General features: G+C 51.4%; 1 protein-coding gene and 1 long non-coding RNA gene across 9 annotated transcripts in view; one reads left to right on the top strand and one right to left on the bottom strand.

The window, feature by feature from the left end:
• Positions 1-8,867: 8,867 nt before the first annotated feature.
• Positions 8,868-13,876, bottom strand: LOC118354177 (uncharacterized). Of its 4 annotated transcripts, none has more exons than XR_007409983.1 (3): positions 13,832-13,876; positions 9,303-10,927; positions 8,868-9,046 (listed from the first exon to the last, which is right to left on the bottom strand). It is a non-coding gene; the product is annotated as an uncharacterized LOC118354177 (long non-coding RNA). The 4 variants fall into 4 exon arrangements; XR_007409982.1 differs by lacking the exon at positions 13,832-13,876 and adding an exon at positions 13,428-13,823; XR_004814195.2 differs by lacking the exon at positions 13,832-13,876 and adding an exon at positions 12,770-12,901.
• SEL1L3 (SEL1L family member 3) overlaps positions 10,954-19,554 on the top strand; it is a 100,841-nt gene continuing 92,240 nt past the window's right edge. For 2 of the 5 annotated variants that reach the window (XR_007409981.1, XM_049108723.1), the window contains exon 1: positions 10,954-11,218. Coding sequence is in view for 3 of the 5 variants with exons in the window: in XM_049108723.1 (XP_048964680.1) it covers positions 11,003-11,218 (216 nt within the window). In the remaining 2 variants the exon portion in view is untranslated. Of the gene's footprint in view, positions 11,219-12,371; positions 12,465-19,554 lie in introns of those variants that run through there. The other 3 variants (XM_025437289.3, XM_035714134.2, XM_049108724.1) reach the window with 3 other exon arrangements.

Genomic DNA, 19,554 nt, shown 5'->3' on the forward strand with positions numbered 1-19,554 from the left:
GTTTCAGGAAGTCCGAATCTGTTTAAGCACAACTTACCAAATGCTACTGCTCATTGTTTGGCATTTGGCCTTCACAATTTCATTTTATTTACTGCCATTTTCAGTGTTCTTGATTTGAGACACTTCTTCCCATTTTTTTAAAAATTTTATTTTAAGTGGGCTTCCTGGCCAACTTGGGGGCTTGGACTCATGACCCTGACATCAAGAGTCGCATGCTCTAGCGACTGAGCCAGCCAGGTGCCCCAATATTCTTCACTTTTATTTCTGTCTGGAAGACAGTATTTTTTTTTAAGGCACTCCATTTAACTTTCTTCTAACAACACCCTTCCTCAAAATATACCGGATTCCTATATAATTCACATCGATTGATGTGCCTGCCTGTTGGTCTATCTATGTATCATCATTTATGTGTATAAATAAGCGCCGCTTACTCTGGAAGGTGCTAGGACGGCTCGCTATAGTGATCTTAGCCCCAGAAGACATCTTTTGTTACGTGGCCACTGGTGGGTATCACACGGGATTGCCGCTTCAAAGTGAGACACATTCATCACTCACCAACCCGCTGGTCCTTTTCTGGAGTAAATTTGCTCCCTCTTCACTTCACTCAGATTCGAGAGAGTTAATTATTTAATACGTTTGCCAAGCACATTGGGTTCCCTAGAGAAAGTGTGCCACATAAATATATATAAATGAATAATTAATTAAAGTTTAAGCAGATTACTTGGTGAGATCTTCCTTAACTGTTCCATTTTCTTAATGAGATGTTTTGAAGTTGCAATTTCCTTTGGTTCCTCGCCCCTCGCCCCGCCTCGTTTCCACGCCTTCTTCTTCTTCTTCTTCTTAATTTCCTTCTGTTTAATTCCTTCTCCCCTTCCGTCAATTCTCTCAGTCCCTACCATATTGTGGGCACTCGGTCAATCACTGTGATTTAGCGGCGGATCCGCAGGTAAAAGCCTTCATTAACTTCACCGGGCGTCACAAGCTCCTCGGAACTCTAGGGTGAGATTAATAATTAGATAATGATTCTTACGCGCTGTGAAAACGAGGAGCCAGGCTCATGAAATGCTGAGCACGGCGTGGTGATCTGCAGCTGAGAAAACCCTGTTTACTGACCCCTTCTCTCGGATCCGTCTCAAGTAAAACAAGAGATTCCCTGATACTCTAAAAATTAATATAAATCAAATGCAATCCCTCCTGCAATCCCAACTCTTCTCAAGGGCCAGAACAAGACAAGGAGGTGGCGATGAAAGGACAAAGTTTGGAGGTTCATTGGATTCTCTTTGAGGGAACGGCAGATTAATTTAGCCCGCCTTTGAAGGAGCGACATAATTGCTTATTGAATGTTGACGTCCAAATCCTAGTTATTCCTCTACCAGAGATTAAGGGGAATTAGGGAACAGTTCACGTCCATCCTGCTAAACCTGACCCAGTTTATTTATCCTGTAATCTTACTTCAGAGCATGAGAGGTAAAATGAGCTGCTCTTATCAATTAATAGTTGGAGAAAAATTGAGATTTCAAGTCCAACATAAAAGCTATTTATGCCAAAGCACCTCAGAAATGAAGAGGGGCTCCCTGTTAGGCTGCAGGGAGGAGCTCTGGGGGGCGGGAGAGATTTTTTTTTTTCCCTTTCCCTCTTAAGAGTTTGAATTACTGTGCAATCTTGGATTTTCTAGTGACCTGTGTTAAAGCCCTGGGGCGAAAGCAGACCTATAATGGATCTATTTCTGAATTGTTCAGCAGTATTGGAGTTTAAAACAGCAGTCATGGTACATGCATATAATGAGGCCAGTGCTTCCTTCGGCATCCAGGAGGGCACTGGTCACAGCCCTTCACTGCCGCTCCAAGTACAGAGGACAGCAATCTCTTCCTCAGCTCCCTCCAGAATTCTCCAGCTAGCCAGTTCCATCCTAAGCAGACACTGAAGTTGCTTTAAGGATCTGAGACGCCAGGTCAGTGAAAGACCCTACCCTCACCCCCCGACACAAATCTCCCTGTCCTGCTTTGTTCACCCCAACTTCAGCCCCACGTTCCATGATCAGAAACTCGCTCCTCCGGGTGAAGGCATTGTTTTGCATTCAAATACCTCCGGGAGGTATAACACATTCTCTTTATCAGTGATTAATAATTGAGTGTTCGTTCGACAAACATTTGTTGTTTGTTGAATTTATTCATAACATGAATTAATCAGAGCCAGGGAGCAAGAGGATGTGTTGGAGTTCGGTTGCTGCCTTTCTACTTGGTAGCGTGACCCCTCTGCACCTCGGGAGGTGCACCTGGCACACCCAGGGGCCGGATAAGATCTTCCAAGCCACTTCCAGCCTCAGCATTGCCTACCTCTCAGACAGTTGCTGGAATGGGCACAGACCAGACAGGGGTAATGGGTGGGGGTGGACCCTGGGTGTGAGAACACTGGGGAAGAGCACCGAATGAGCACAGAAACCCATCCAAGTGGGCTCTGGTCTTTGATTTACTATGTATCAACCTGTACCCTTATGTCTGAGTTCTAGAGCTCAGCAGAGTCTGGTATGCAGTAGGTACCCAACAACATTGCATTAAAAAATATAGGAAAAATGACAACACCTGTATATTAGTTTTCTAGGGCTGCTGGAACAAAGTGCCCCAAACTGGAACAGATATCTGTTGTTTCACAGTTCTGGAAGGTAGAAATTCAAAATCAAGGCACTTCTTTCTGAAGCCACTAGACAGGATCCTTCCTTGCCTCTTCCAGCTTCTGGGAAGCCCAGGTATTCCTTGGCTTGTGGCAGCGGAGCTCCAATCTCATGTGGCCTTCTTCCTTCTGTGTCTTCACATTGTCATCCTTCCGTGCATGTCTGTGAGCAAACTTCCTTCTTCTTATAAGGATACCAGTCGTATTGCATCCGGGCCCACCCAATGATCTCATCTTCACTTGACAAACATCTGCAAAGACCCTATTTTCAAATAAATAATTGCAGGCACTGGGGGTTAGGACTCCCAATATACCTTTTTAGAGAACACAATTCAACTTGTAATAGGATTATTTCACAGGATTCCACAGAAGTTGTTGAGACAATGGACTGAAATACGGATGAGAAACGTCTTGGTGACTTGAAAGCATTTATGCAAATGTAGGATAAGGAACTCAGCTGTGACTTGAGGATGGTCTTTTCTGCTAATCTTTCAGCCACCCACCCAGAGGTTCACTATAGACAAGGAAGTCCAGTTCAGGGATATGAAGACAAGTGAGGCGAAGAGTATAGGAGATGAGGTCAATGACGCAAAGACAAAATTCACTACCTCCTTAGGGTGGCCTGAGCCTCGTTCAGGTTCCAAGTAAGTGAGGTGACCTCATATACTCCATGTGCTAACCCAATCTTCCGAGGATGGGAACCCACAGGCTGTTAACACACCCATTCACTGAAGTCACACTGCAAAGAATGGAAATCACTGATTCACACTCAGCTTTAGGTTTTTTATTATCGTAGACTTGGAAGGTCACTTAATGAAGAAAAGCTAAAGCACCAGTAAGGCATTAAGCATTGCGCTATCCAGGACGCAGATATGATTCCTGACCTCCCAGGGCATGGGCTCTAGAGGGCACAAAGACTCCCGTGTATGTATTTTACTTTTTTTTTTTTTTTCCTTTTCCTTGTAGGGGGTTAGCACCAGGGAAGTTTTGCATTCTTAGGAACCACAAGTCTAATTTCCAATTCTGGGCTGAATAGTAATTTTTCCTGAAGGTTTGAATAAATCATCCAATCTGCTTCAGTTTCAACTATTTTCAGCATTTCTATTTTAATCATTAATTTTGGCTGCTTAGGACCCCAGAGACACTGAGCCCGTTTGTGACTTAATTTGGGACGGGAATGAGGCAGGAGGCAGAAGATGCGCTGAGAACCAAACAGGAGCTTGAGCTACAGTCGGAAAGATTTGGGCCAGGTGCAAGGAACATTTTCTCGCGAGTGACAACTGCAATTCTTCGGTTTGCTCTAGCAGGGCAGATTATAGAATTTGTACCACTGTAATTTTGGTAAAGACGGGAGAGATTCCCATGTAAGGAAGATACTTTAATGAGAACTCTGATTTGACCACAAGGAGATGAGTCAGATGAACTATCCATTCAGGTCAATCAGAATACTCAAGATAATAAGAAGGGTGCACAACCCATCCTGCTCCCCTTTTTGCTTTGAATGCCAGGGAGCTCAAAGCTAACCACCCATTCATTAAAAATACTGCTATTAGCCCAGAACACTGTTTTCAGTTACCTACTGCGGTCAACAAACTACCTCTAAACTTTGTGGCTCAAAACAATTTATTTTTACCTTTCATGGTTGAGCGAGTTGACAGGACTCAGTGGGGCAGCTCTTGCTTGGGGACCCTCAGGAAGTTTTCATCGAATGGCGGCTGGGTTGGACTCATCTAAAGGCTTGACTGGGGTAAGTGTTCCAGATGATTTGCTCATGCACGTGTCCGGCCCACACAATGGCTGGAATGGCTGGAGGCCAGCTGAGCACCTCTCTCCCTCCACGTGGCTAGCTTGGACCTTGATGTCAGAGCCTGCTGGTGGTTGCAGTTGACACACGCAGCTGGCTTCCCCCAGGGGAAATACTGGGGGAACACCCTCCCCACTCCAGGGTCATGATGGAGACGTGCTTCATGGGGGGGTCATCTTTGGAGGTCTGCCACCACAGGTATTTATAAACCTTTTTTCAAGACACCTGGGTGGCTCGATGGTTGAGCATCTGCTTTCAGCTCAGGGGGTGATCTCGGGGCCCCAGGATCGAGTCCTGCATTGGGTTCCCTGCAAGCAACCTTTTTCTCCCTCTGCCTGTCTCTCCCTCTCTGTGAATAAACAAATAAAAATCTTTTAAAAAAATCAACTTTTCTACTTTTCGTAGCCTTTTTCTTAAAGACTTATTCATTATTTTCTAGGGGTGGCAGAGGGAGAGAGAGAATCTCAAACAGACTCCCTGATGAGCCTGGAGCCTGATGCAGGGCTCGATCCCACAACTCTGAGGTCATGACTTGAGCCCCAAATCAAGAGTTAGATGCTTAAGGGCAGCCCGGGTTGCTCAGCGGTTTAGCGCCGCCTTCAGCCCAGGGCATGATCGAGTCCCACGTTGGGCTCCCTGCGTGGAGCCTGCTTCTCCCTCTGCCTGTGTCTGTGTGTGTCTCTCAAGAATGGATAAATAAAATCTTAAAAAAAAAGAGAGAGAGAGAGACGCTTAAGTGCTTGAGCCACTGAGGTGCCCCTCCATTTTTCATAAACTTATAAGGGATGTTATCTTTCCTTGTGGGCCTTTTTTGGAAGTAGGCAAGTGTGAATGCTACCCAAACAGTGCTTTGCTCTCATCTAGGGCTTACCAAGCTGCCGTGCACCCTCACCCATGCTACCTTGATGGCCTTTCCAACACCACATCGATGGCCAAAATCGGTGACTTTATCCTCAGTTTTATAGAGGTGGAGACTGAGGTTCAAAAATGCTTTGTTGACCTGCCCGAGGTAACACAGCTGGGAAGTGGTGGGATGGCCCTGGACAGGTGTGTCTGACATGGTAATGTGTGTTCTCAAGAAGTTTCAAACCCCGGTGTGACCCGCTCCACCACACCTCAAGACCCCCGCTTGCCTCTCTGCCACCTGTTGTCACAGCAGGAGTTTAATGTAGCTGGTGGAAGCTGGGGTCCTTGAGCAAAGCTGCCTGCAGCCAAACCAGCTTTGCCTCCTCGTGACTGTGGACCTGGGGTCTTCCAAATGTCCCCGTTCCTTCATCTGTAAAATGGGGCTGCTGTTGCCCGTGTCATGAGGATTGAATGAATTAATGCATCAGAGTAACACTGGATAAGAATTTTAAAAAGAAATCTCTAGGCCAAAAGCTGTAGAGATAAGGAGTTTTTTTTTTTTTTAAGATTTTTTTTTATTTATTCATGAGGGACCCACAGAGAGAGGCAGAGACACAGGCAGAGGGAGAAGCAGGCTCCCTGTGGGGAGCCCGATGCAAGACTCAATCCTAGGACCCCGGGATCACCACTTGAGCCAGAGGCAGACACTCAACCACTGAGCCCCCCAGGTGCCCCAAGGTGAGTAGCTGTTAAGAGAACTTCTGGGGTACCTGGGTGTCTCAGTCAGTTAAGAGTCTGCCTTGGGTTCTGGGATGGAGCCTGCTTCCCCATCTCCCTCAGCCCCTCCCTCTGCTCTCTCTCTCTCTTTTAAATAAATATTTTATTTATTTATTCATGGGACACACACAGAGAGAGGCAGAGACACAGGCAGAGGGAGAAGCAGGCTCCCTGCAGGGAGCCCGATGCAGGACTCGATCCCGGGACTCTGGGGTCACACCCTGAGCCGAAGGCAGATGCCCAACTGCTGAGCCACCCAGGCATCCCATATCTCTCTCTCAAATAAACAAAATCTTAAAAGAGAGAGAGAGAGGGAGAGAGAGAGAGAGAGAACGAACCCTGGTCTAGCTTCCTCTTCTCTAGGCAATTCTCAATTTTATAGGGACCTTACTGAGTATCCCTACAAGTACAGTTGATCCTAACATTTCATTTTGCTTGATACTGTTTATTACCGGATAGACTTAAAATCCTCCGTGGATGTTAGTGTCCGCCTAAGGATCGCCGTGTCAGCCACAGGATGCAGTTGTAAAATACTGTCAGGCTTGCAGATACAACCCGTTTCCCCAAGGTCTCATGTGTACTCTCTTTCCTCAGTTATTTACACCCCCTCTCCCTGGGTGCTCAGTCGATGTCCCTCCCGGCTCCGTCCCAAGTGGATCTGTACATTGACACCCAACTTCCCTCCACCCTTCCATTCCACGCACATGTTCTTCTCAACACGCTCCCCCAAGAGACCCTTCCAAATGTGGACACATGCCCTTGACCTTCTGCATCCCAGGGTCCTTAGACCCTCAGTGTACAGATAAGTCTGTGCTCACGGAGCCTAAAAAGTACTCCCACCATCCCAGGTCTCCCCAGGACGGTTGGAGAAGGTTTTGCAGCCATGGCCATGGCCAGTGGGACAGGGTGCAGACCTACAAATGAGTGAGGAGGTTCTGGATGCCAGGCTGCACCTGCCCAGGGAGGTCCGCTCACAAGGCTGTCACCAGTGGTGTGTGGGAGCCAGGGAGCGGCCTTCCCTGCTGCCCATCTGGTCGCAGCACCAACAGCCTAGCTGTGCAGTCCAGGGCACCTGTGATTGCTGCTGCTTAGGGGGCAAAGGCTCCAGGCTGGAGAGGAGGCTCGGCTGAGGAGAGCTGCCGGCGTTGTCCCAGCTCAGGGTCGGGGGAGAATTGAGCTGAATGTGCACCTATTCCGAAGGGCAAAGAGCCAAAAATAGCTGGGAGCAACAGCATTTCATCTGACAGGCCCAGAAATAGAGCTCCTTTTGGAGCTCACCAGGGCTACAGAGTGGGTGATACGAGACCTCCAGCATTCCCGCAGAAATCCACGGAAAACCTCCCAGCCGGCACAGGCGCTCCCAGCCCCTCTTCACACGACTTCTCAAAGCCAGGCCCCGGGGCCCACAAGAAAGGAGTCTGCAGAGTCACTGAGGCTTGAGGCTCAAAGGTTGGGGCCTGAGGTCCAGGAGGTGAGGACGGTATCTGGCCGAATGTTCTAAGGAAGGCAGGAACAGGAAGTAATTGGTAAATACTGAGGATTCAAAAAAGGAAGAACAGAGATAGGAACGGATTTAGGGGAGCCTAAAGCCTTGGCTTTCTCATTTTTTTTTTCAGGAAAGAAATGGAAGGACCGAATGCTGAAAAAATATATATATATTTTTTACTGTGTGCAGGATTTAGCTGGATCCTGAAGGTCATCGTTGGCAGAAAAAAAGGCCAAGCTTTTCCAACGGGGATGGGCCACGTGTTGCCTGACAGCAATCTTCTCTTCTGTTTTTGTTTTCTTCTCTCCTGTGTTGATGTAAAAGGCAAATGTCACAGTTCATTTATCTTTATTCCGCATATCTGAAGTTGCAGAAAGGAAGGAGGGAAGCGGTAGGGTGCAGAATTCCAGGGAACCCTGTCGGTGCGAAAAGCCCCCACCTGGTGCTGAATATGGGGCCGGGGGCCGGGGGGGGGGTGGTGCAGAGAGGTAATAAGGGGCAAGAAGGAAAGGAAGGATGGAGAGAAAAAAATGGAAAAGCAAGATGATGACGTCGATTTTATTGAGTGACTATGTCTTAAAAGCTTGCTATGTACAAGGCACGAGGGCAGTGCCCAGAGCTGATTAAGAAACCACCCGTGTTTTCAAGGAGCCTTCAGTACACTTGATGAGGACAAACCAAGAAACTGTCTAGAATGTGAAGCAGGATTAGCCGGTTACCCCATGGGGGTCCACGGGATGCTCCCATGCATCGATGCATCGAGATGCTCGAGATGCTCATGAGCACAAAGAGAACCAGTTGCTTTGTGACCTGAGGTCACGAGGGAAGGCTCACTAGCCTTGGTGGCATCTGCTTGGGCCCCAAAGGTTTCGGTAGGAGGGCAGTGGCAGCAGGAGCGTTCCTGGCTCCTATGTAGTGCCCTCCCGGTGCCCACTTGTAACTCAGAGACCAGGTGTCTCAGCAGGGGTGGATCTCTCTTCCAGAGACATCCTTGGCACCTAGACATGTGGTTGCCAAGGGCCCTTGCACGGACTGTGACAGCCTGAAGGTTAAGTTTCTATTGGCCCACAGCAAAATAAGACAATGACACAGTGGGTGTTTTTCACAAATTATATTCAGTTTAAAGGACTTTCTTTTATTATGATGTTAGGTCCTTCCTAATTTTTTGATGGTAAGAATACCCTGTCTGTTGGATGAAATACTGTTGATAAAATAAAGCATATGGGGGCAAGGGGGTTGTTTGTTTTAAATATTTTTTCATTTTTAATAAATAATAATAAAACAATATTTTGAAGATTTTATTTATTTATTCATGAGAGACACAGAGAGAGAGAAAGGGAGGCAGAGACACAGGCAGAGGGAGAAGCAGGCTCCATGCAGGGAGCCCGACATGGGACTGGATCCTGGGTCTTCAGGATCACGCCGTGGGCTGAAGACGGCGCTGAACCGCTGAGCCACCCGGGCTGCCCAACAAATTTTATTTTAAACACATTTTAATACATTTATTTACATAAATAATATAATTATTTTATTTTAAATTTATTATAATAAAATGAATTTTATTAAATGTATTATAATAAAATAAATATAAATTATTTTTAAACTTATTATTTATCTTAAATAATTGTATTTTTATATAAATATAAATACATAAATATAAAAAATAATGACTTTTATATTATTAAATTTAGCTTTATTAAACGCTTTAAATATCTTTACCTGACAAGTGAATAGTTGGCCAACGGCATAGGTCACTGAGACTTTACAAGATTTCAAACCATATCGGCGTCTAAGATCGACTGGCCTGGGATGCCCTTCCGTGTCCACGGAGGCAAGCCTGTTCAGTGGAGGTTTGGCCTTTTTCTTGCAGCCCTGACCCAACCCACCCAGGCCTCTGGTTGCTCCTCCCCGTGAGCCCGTGGAGAGAGGCTCCTACCCTCCCCTGGGACTCTCTCCTGTTCCAGGTCGAGGTGTGGAGTTGCTGTCTCGCGGCCTGTCGGAGGGGATGGGATAAACTGACTCACGCCGAGGCAGTGGTGAGCCATACCGGATAAATACAGTCCCCGGGGACCTTCACAGTTTAGTGGAGCATCAAAACTTCATTTAAACCAATAAATTGTAAAGGCGGGAAAGAATGGTTATGCTTAAGTTGAACGGTCTTCTTCTATAACAAGGCCGCACCCTTCAAATGACCCATAGGGGCAGCTAGAGAGGAGGCGAGGGCCTAAACTGATTCTAGCTTCTGGATCAGCTGTCGCAGACCGCTGTGAATAGAAATCCTGACCCTCTGTTTCTGTCCCCCTCCAGCACAAAGTCATCAGTCTGCCCCGCAACCCCCTACCCTGGGCCACAGAGCGTCCTAGGCCACAGAGCGACCTGAACATCCCCTTTTGAGGACCACACTGAGGTCTGGTTAGTTTTCTGCAATGCCTGCTGCTCCTCTTGGGGAAGGAATGTTTGCTCACCTCTGGATTCTGGGGCCTTGGGTGATGCCTGATGCACACAGAAGGAACACACTAGAAGCCCAGCGAGTATATCAAGAGGTTTGCTATACCAGGGTAAAAATAGCCCAGTGCCCTCTGGGGTGCCTCCATAGTGACTACACTTGGGGAAATTCAAACCCACGGGCTTTTCAACCTCCAATGCCACGAATCCTGATTACAAACAACCCGAGGAAACCATTTAGTTCCCTGAAGACCAAGCGAGTCTGTGTGCAATGAAGAAGGAGAGAACGCCAGAGAACCCCAGGAAGACAGGTGGAAGTTCCAGAAATACTGTGAAACCCCATCTTCTGGAACTGGCCGGCAATTTTCCTTCCACATATATTGAAAAGCATAGTCTAGCCTTTGATCTGACCAAACATATAAATATATACCTATATGGACACAATCTGGGACAAAGCCACCAAATCTTTCATCCCCTCGGACACTCAATAGAATAAGTGATTTTGCACATCGCACAGGAGGATTTTCAATGCTTTGGGTCTATGGAAGCGGGACAGGTGTTGGAGACATCTGTCCAACAAAGAAACCCTCAGATGCTTTCACGTGGTGGCTGCTGGATGAGGTGGCAGCAGAATGACCCTTGGTATAAGCCAGTGCTTCTGGGAATGAGGTCTGGGGACCGGCAGTCCCCTGGCAGCTCGCCGGAAAGGCAGCTTTTCAAGCCTCCCCCGGGCCGGCTGCACCTGAAGCTCTCGTGGGGTTGTCCAGCCTGCGTGGTTTCCGCGGCCTCCCGGCGGTTGGGACGCAGGATGAACTTTGAAAACCACCGATGTAAGCCATTACCTGGCGGTGAGTGCCTGGGAGCCGGAGCCTGACCCACGGCCACAGCCCTCAGGTGACCTAAATAAAGAGAAAGGGATGACTCAGCGGAGTTGCTGAGCGCGGCCGGGCCTGTACTGAGAGGGCTGAGGGCATATGGGGGCGCGAGCCCCCGGGCACCCCATCTTTGCTGCCAGCCTCTCCTGCCGCCTGGCCCCGGCTGGACTGCACCCACCGCGGTGGCATCCCCGCAGGGCGGGCGGGGGCCGGATCCCCCCGGACCCCCATCCCATCCCTGGCTCCCAACTGTCCTTAGTCGCACTACGCACAAATCCAGCGGCGCCAAAGGGAAGCTTTGGAGAACTTTCCAAGGTGGGTCAAGCGTTTCCCAGCAGCCGCAGCTACGGGCCCCAGCCCTGCGCTTCCCGGGGCGCCGGGGGCGGGGGGGGGCGGGGCGCAGGCTCCGAGGCGGTGGCCGGGTCCAGCCTGGGTCCCGAGGCCGAGGGCGCGCCAGGATTTATCTTAAAAAGTGCCCGTGCACTTCGCCGGCCTCGCCCTTCCGTTTGGGGCTTCGGCAGATGGCACTGGCCTAATTGATTCATTTTCCCGTCGGTCCAGAGTAGCGGCCGGGGCACGGGGCTGCGAATCCCGCGCAGACCCGCCTCGGGCGCCGGGGCCCTGGACAATTAAGACAAAGAGCGCGGCGGCGGCGGCGGCGGCGGCGGCGGCGGCGGCGGCGGCACCGCACAAAACCCTCGGGAACCATCCAGAACGTGCGGCGTCCCGGGCGGCGGGGCGGGGCGGGGCGGGGCGGGGCGGGGCGCAACCCGGGTGCGGACTGCGCCCGGCGGGGAGGCGGCCCCGCCCTGCAGGTGGGCAGGTGGGCAGGTGGGCAGGTGGAGGCCGGCGGGGGCCGGAGCGCGTCCGGGGGGGCCCGCTCGCCCCGCGCCCCGCGGGAATGGCGCCCTCGCCGAGGAGGCGACGAAACGAAACCCACTGCGCCCGCGGGCCCGGGCTGCGGGGTCCGCAGGGGGGAGGGCGGGGACCCGGAGGGAAGGCACAAAGTGGAGGAAAGCGGGGGCGAGGGGGAGACAGGTGCGAGCGGGAGCCGGGGGGGCGGGACCGGGGCGGGCCCCACCTGCGGGGGCGGGGGCGCGGGCGCGGGCGGCGGGGTCGGGGGCGCCGCGGGAGGCGGGCCGGGCAGGGAGGCAGCGCGGAGGGAGGGGACGGGCACCGGCAGGCGGGGAGGAGCCGGCGCTCGGCTGGGGCTGCGGGGGCGGCGGCGGCGGGAGCGGCGGCGGCGGCGGCGGCGGGTCCGGCGGCGGCGGCGGCGGCAGGTGGCCCCGCGCGCGGCGGCCGGCCCGGCCGGGGGCGGGCGGGAAGGTGGCGCCTCGGGCGGGGGCCGGTCCCTGCACCAGGTGACCTGCTCCGGCCCGGATCCGGGCGGCCTCGCCATGCAGCGGCGCGGCGCGGGGCTCGGGTGGCCGCGGCGGCAGCAGCGACCCCCCCCGCCGCCCGCGGTCGGCCCCCGGGCCGCAGCCATGGCCCCCCCGCGCGGCGGCGCCCCCCGGGCCTCGGCGGCCGCCCTGCCTGCGCGCTGCTCCTGCTCTGCTACCTGGTGAGCGCCGGACCCTGCCCGGGTCCTCCCCTCCGCGCGGGGCCCCGGGGACGCGGGCGGGGGGCGGCCGGGAGCTGCGGCTCGGGGCGGCGGGGCGCTGCTAGTTTGCTCGCTTCCCGGCCGCTGCGCCCCGGGCGCGCCGGCACCTGGGATGGGGCCCGGGGCGCGGGGCGCGGGGCGCGGGGCGCGGAGCCGGGGGCGCGGACGCGGCGCTCGCTCTCCCTCCGGGACGCGCGGCCCCCGGGGGCCCCTCCCGCCCCCGCGCCCCTCCACCCTGCGCGCGGCTCTCCCTCCGGCCCCCCTACCCGGCCGGGGCTTCCCTCGCAGTCTCGCAGCTCCTCGCCTCCCGTGCCCAACTTCGCCTCTCCCTCTCCCTCCCTCCCTCTCTCTCTCCCTCCCTCTCTCTCCTTCTCTCCCTCTCCTTCTCCCTCTCTCTCTCTCCCTCTTTCCCCCTCTCCCTCCCTCCCTCTCCTCTCCTTCTCTCTCTCCCTCACTCTCCTTTTCTCCCTCTCCCCTCCCTCCCTCCCCCTCTCCCCCTCTCTCCCTCCCTCTCTCTCTATCCCCCTCTCTCCCTCACTCTCCTCTCCCTCTCCCCCTCTCTATCCCTCTCCCTCTCCTCCCCCTCTCCTTCCTTCCCTCTCCCCCTCTCCATTTCCCCCTCCCTCTCCCTCTCTCCCCCTCTTCCCCTTCCCCTCTCCCCCTCTTCCCCTTCCCCTCTCTCTCCCCATCTCCCCCTCCCCCTCTCCCCCTTCCTCTCCCCCTTCCTCTCCCCCTCTCCCCCTCTCCCCCTCTCCCCTCTCCTCTCTCCCCCGTGATCCTCTCCCCTCTCCTCTCTATCCCTCTCTCCCCCCCCTCCCCCGGCGAACCCCTCCCCTCCCCTCCCCTCCCCCCCCCCCCCCTCCCCTCGTCCCCGCCGGGTCCTCCTGGCCGGGACCGCTCTCTGCCACCGCGCCGGCGACGAACCCCGCGCTTGCGGCGCTCGCCAACTCCTCCGCGGTCACTCCAGCCAAGTTGCGGATGCCAGGAAGAATCCGAGTTCTTGGTAACACGCTTGCCGCCCGCCCGAGCGGTGACTTTAGCTGCGTCTCGAGCTTTGCAACGTTGCCGCTTCGGAGAACAGACGCTCGGCTGCTGCGCGCCCGCGGACCGTTTGCGCTCCTCCCGGCTCCTCTTTCAGTCTCCAGCTGAATGGCACTAACCTATTTTTCCCAAACCAGCCCATTTAAAAATACCCGAGTAATGTTCACCCTCAGGACAAGGTGGGGGAATTAGCCCTCGATTCCTTTGAAGGCTTGCTAGCTTCTGCTCGGAATTCTCCCAGACAATGGTGAACCTGCAGAAGGCGACACCCTTCCTGCCCTGCCTACCTTAGGCTCCAGGATCCTGCAGAAGCCCTGGGTTATCTCGCCATATATTACTGTAAATAAGTGAAATCGAAAATGCTGAATCATGAAACTGATGTAATAGGAAGTTCACAGAATGCTTAAAATTGAGCAGTGTCATTGTCCAGGATTGTTCTCATTTATGTGGTACCGCCATTATTTGGAGTCTTTCCTCGTAGAAGCTAAAAACTGCTTGGGAGACGTTGTCGGGCATTAGAAATTTGATTCCAAAGAGATCGCCATCCAGCCCAAGTTTCTTTTAACACTCTTTACTTCTCGTCTGTTGCGTTTCTTGAAGCAGGAGGGTGTAAAAATGCTAATTGTAATTCTGCTTTAGCGTCTACCTGTTGAGCTATCCAGGCTCTTCCTCCTATTTTAAAGTCAACCAGTACCAGATTTCGTAGCCAGATTTATTCGATATTTTCCTAAGAAGTTGTCGGTTAACATGCATGGTCTGGGTTTTTTTTTTTTTTTTCACCCCAGAGGTGGTATTATTTAATATTTATGCCACAGGGCTACAGCGCACAGGCTCGTAAATATAACTGCCAAAACAGATGATGACAGGGTTTCAGTTTAAACAGATGATCCACATCCACAAGGCCCTGGTTACCCACAGAGGCAGAAATGATGTCCTGGAGCAGTGTGTGAAACATTAATGTACAGGTGGTCTGAAAAGTTCCATGTGGAAATCCCAAGACCTGGCAAGGAGAGACCACTTCTTGACAGTTCCGAGGAATCAGAGTGACAGAAGCAAAGCCCAAAGGCCTCGTGGTCTGCAGGAACAGAGGCAGGTGGTGGAGAAAGTATAAAAGTTCTGTTTAGACCAAGGGGGGTTTAAGAGAACAGATCACAGGAGGGGACAGAGATGCTCTGCGTGGAGTAGAGCAAGATAGTGAGGTGAGGGCTCCGAAGACAGAGATTATAGAAAATACCGCAAAGTCGAACTAATCTGAGCGCGGCCGAGTGTCTTGGCAGACAGGGAAGGGTTGGATTTTGGAACCATCCGGAAGAGGGAAACGGCAGTGCTTCTTGACTGTGTTTCCTTCAGATGGGCTGCAGATATGCCACTGCGCAGGAAGGACTTTGATAAACAAGCAAACCACTTTGCAGCTAAATGTTAAGCTTTTGTCAAACCCAGGAAAGCAGAGGTGTGATTTGGAAGATGGGCTCCACCTTTTGTTCTAAAGGTCTATCTATCCATTTCCTTAAGATTCTGCTCTAGAGGTGTGTGCTACCTAAGCCAGTGGTGAGAGGTAAGGAAGGCTTTCTGACCTTGGAGAAATTCGCTGTGCAAGGCAGGGGAACGTCTGCAGGAAACACGAGATACAGAAAACAAAAGGGGGGAGGGATGCGTAACCGTGTCCATTTTCCTTGTCAAGGAATATTTCCTAGAGGAAGTGATTGGTCAGGGAGGCGAGGCCAGCAGGTGGAGGGTAGAGGTGGAGCAGAGTAGCTTGGGCAGGATCTCAGGAACATGTAGATACTAGAGGAAGAAAGCTATCCCATAATTTGGAATCATAAATAATAAGAATAGTTTGCATTATCCTAAGTCATTTATATGCATTTTCCAGGGCTTTTTTAATAAGATTTATTTATTTATTTGAGAGAGAGAGAGAGAGAGAGAGAGAGGGAGCACGCACACATGTGAGCAGGAGGAGGGGCAGAGGGAGAGGGAGAGAATCCTCAAGCAGATCCTCACTGAACGTGGAGCCCGATGTGGGGCTCGACGTGGGGCTCGGTCCTAGGACCCCGAGGTCGTGATCTGAACTGAAATCAAGAATCTGATGCTTAATCAGCAGAGCCACCCAGACGCCCCTGCATTATCCAGTATTCTAACGACAACCTCGTGTGGTAGGAGCTGTTATGCTCCTCATTCAGTTGAGGTAGCTGAGACTCAGGTTAGGTAGGTTGCCTTGGGCCACACAGGTAGTCCAAGATTGAAACCCAAGTCTGTCCACTTCCGGAGCCCCAGTTCCTAGGCAGGCTAACTTACTGCTTTCTGCTTTTTGCTGCTCTGAGCTCGTTCCTCTCATACATAGATGCATGGGCCATTAGCAAAGCTCTTACAATGAGCGGTCACTGTGCCACTGGCCAGGATGTGAGGTCATGTCTAAAGGAGCCTAAAATACACAAAACAGAAGCAAGAGGCCCCAGAATGGAAGTAGGATGTTAAAGAGAAGAATAGGTGAAACCAGGAAATATTTGCCATCTGTGATGGCAAGGTAAAAGGTACGGTCTTTGTCTAGTCCAGAGGCAGCTGAGGGTTGGGGGGTTGGTTGGCACTTGTGTTTGTGTGAATGTGCGTCCAGGTGTCGAGCGAGTGTGCCTTGGAATGCGTTCCAAAGTCAAGTTGTCTCTGGTTCGGGGGCCGATTCCCACTTTGTGTTATCCCTACCTCTTTGCTTGTTCTCGAGGACTGGAGATGGAGACTGGTTTTCTGAACAGATGCCTTTAAGCCCCTGCCCTCACGGGGAGCACGCTTCCCGGAGCCAGGGTCCTGAGGCAACGGGCGCCTTTCGTCCCCATTGGCTGGGACAGAATAACCTTCAGTGGCAGCCCAAGAACAGTACTGTGACTGTAGCTAGGATACTGCCAAAGCATGAATAATTGTGACGAGGCCTGAAAGATAAGTCACGGAACGATGCCAAGCAGATTTCTGAAAAGATGATCCCTGGTTCCAGCAGCTGCCAGAAAATTCTAAGGTCACCAAAGGTCAAGGTGGCAGAGAGCCTCCTCCGAGAGGGTGAGGGCTTGAAAAGTAAAAGGTAATGGAATCGCTTCCACTGAGGTCACTGGTGCTGAGTGGTGTGGTCCGCGCAGGACTTGCCAACAGAACCCCCCACCCCCCGCCCTTGTCATTCTCTTACATCATTAACTCGTACCTTCCTCCAGATTTGGCCAGATCAGCTGAGGCTGCCCGGCCCCATCTGTGACGGTGGCACTTGGAGAAGGCATTTCTGTCCATTCCGAACGCTGGTCTCGAATGTATAATTTTTTCTTAAATGAGAAAAACAGATCTCACAATGGCCAGTGTTGATGTCAGCTGTAGAGCCGAAATATTCAGGGTGGACATTTGCACTTGTTAGACGACCAGAGGACAATGAAATAAGAGGGCATTGGTGGCACAGATGTATGGGGGGTCGTCCGCGGACAGTGGCTGTGCCAGAGCTCTCCATCAGTGGCCGCAGACGGTCGGTTATCCCTCGAGTGGTACTCACAGACTCCTCACTCCGTGCGTGACACAGGGCCTAGGAAGATCGGAACAGGGTGGAGACAGAGAGGCTCTCACTTACCTTGACTCGAGAGTGAAAATGGATGTTTGAAATATAGAGATGAGCTTCAAACTTCCCGTCGGCCAACAGAGTCCACGTTCACCCTGACCAGAGCACCTAAAATCTCCCAAGCCATGGCATTTGCCTTTTGCTCTCTATACCTTCGAGTCCTGTGGGCAAAAGTGTGGGAGTCGTGAATCGGCTGAAGGAAGCAGCTGGAGGAAAGATAGACAAGGCATAAAGAACCCAGGCAGCTCACAGAGGAGACGGATGGACATGAGTGGGCCATAAATAGCCTCCAACGAATTCAGTTGCCCTGTTTATTGGCTCATCCTATTCCCCTGAGAAAGGACCCGAGGAGCAGGAGGGCTGTGCAGCATGGGAGGGATTGCTGGGACATCGGCTTGGGTTGCCCTGGTTTGTCTGCCATCTTCATCCAAAGAAGGGCTTGGCTGAGTTGGGGAGTTGGCTCGGTGCGGCGTGTAGGTTTGTGGGTAAGATAATACCTATCTTGCCCCCCATGGCCAGAAAGTGGGACAGGTGTAGAAGTAAGTTGGTGAGTCGAGGGCCTCATTTTGGGCGTTTCTGGAAGGCCAGAGAGACCCCGTCACTGACTTTGGAGTCAGATAGGAATTTGAATTTTGGTTCTGTCTTTGAGTAGTTGCATGACCTTCCCGTCTCTGAATCCATTCCATTTTCTCAGCTGTAAAACTGGAATGCTGTGTCCCTCCCAGAGCTGGTGTGAAGATTCGATTCGAAGGGAGAAGTTCTGTGAGGTTCTCTTTGAGAGGATGAGTTTCGAAGTGAGTGAGAAGTGGACTTACGCATCGGTCCCAACGCCCGGCACAGAGTTGGGTACTCAGTGAAATGAAACCAAACCAACCCTTGGTTACCCTCGTGATTTAAGTTAAATCAAACCAAAGCAGTATCAAAGAGAGGAAGGGAGCCAGTGCAACTAGGAGTACTGCCTGTGGGGTGGTGGTGGTGTTTCTCTAGCCAGCTCTCAGGTTTAGGAAGGCATATGGGTCACCTGGGATGTAGTTCCCAAGGCACATCTCGATTTCGGATTCCATACCGACATCACTGCCCATTCTGTTTAATTGCATACTTTGTTGACATAAACAGGATTTTTACTTATTTCTGGTCAGCAGAAATTGGAGAAGTAGGCCTTTTAAGCCAATACAATTACCTTCTGATGTATGGAAAGTTTGATCCAGCCGGCTTGACGAGAAAGCACTCATGAGCAAGGTTTCCTTAGGTGACTGATGGGGTGGGATGGGCAGGAATGAGAAGAACAGACACTCGATAATTGTTTGCATATTACATGAACCCACATACATTTGTTGGTGTAAATAACCCTCCCCGTGAGTGATTTCAGATGTTCCAATCTCTCTGTCCTTTCCTTAAATAACAAGTGGACCATGCAGAGAAAAGAGCCAAGTTTTCTCAGCTTTTTGGAACAGGGAGGGTTATTTGAATAGAATTTCTTCTTATTGATTTTGTTGAAAGGCATCAGATGCAGTCATCCTAAAAGAAGCTTAGGGAGAATTGATAGATTTTTTTTTTCTATCCAGAAGATACATAAATTCATCTGTTTCTTGACTCCCCCTCTTGAAATATAGAGATGAATTGAGTGCATTTTGATTTTTAATTTGGGGTCTTTTATCATGAACACAACATTAATGACCCATTTCTTTCTTTAAAAAGAATTTACAGTACATACACAGTACATAACATCTTACACAATTAGACAAACACGAGGGAATCTATGTTTCCGGAGTGTGTGTGACATTGTCAAATTTGACTTTGATTAAGGCTTACTTCTGGTGTAAACAGATGTTCGAGGGCTCGGGCATCTTTCAGGGCCCAGCTCCATTGTGTGCAAAACAGTCCAGTAGCTTCCGAGGTGGAACATCTATGTGGCTGCCTAAATAGCTAATTTGAGGGGCACAGAAATGCCCCCCCTCACCCCCCTAAATTTCTCTTTATAGCTGCAGTGCATTTGGGCTTTGCTTTTAAGGCATTATCTCCCCCAGCCTGGCAGAGAAATGCAGATCTGTGATACTACTGCAGTCCTTTTTCATTATCACATTAACACGGATGAACTCGCCAGATGAACAAGAGTCCAACAGGGGGTAGAGGGATAGGAAATTTTAAAAATTTAACTCATGTTTTTTGGTGTGGAGAGATGGAAAAGTTCTAGAAGGTAGGGTGGTTGTCTGAAAGGTCCGGAGGGACTCCATAGGTAAGAGAAGCCCACCCTAAATGGGTAAGGTAAGTACCAGAGGGCCACCTTCCCTGACCTCACGTCAGCTGTGATCCCCAGGAGCCCCCCCGGGGGGGGTCGGTGCCAAAGGGTAAGGGTTCTTTCCAAGGAGATTAATGAGGCTGGATGGAAATAGAGAAGCGGAGAGGGCCCCTGTCACAGAAGAGCTT

Source organism: Canis lupus, chromosome 3, assembly GCF_003254725.2.
Source record: "Canis lupus dingo isolate Sandy chromosome 3, ASM325472v2, whole genome shotgun sequence".
In the NCBI taxonomy this organism is placed as follows: Eukaryota; Metazoa; Chordata; class Mammalia; order Carnivora; family Canidae; genus Canis; species Canis lupus.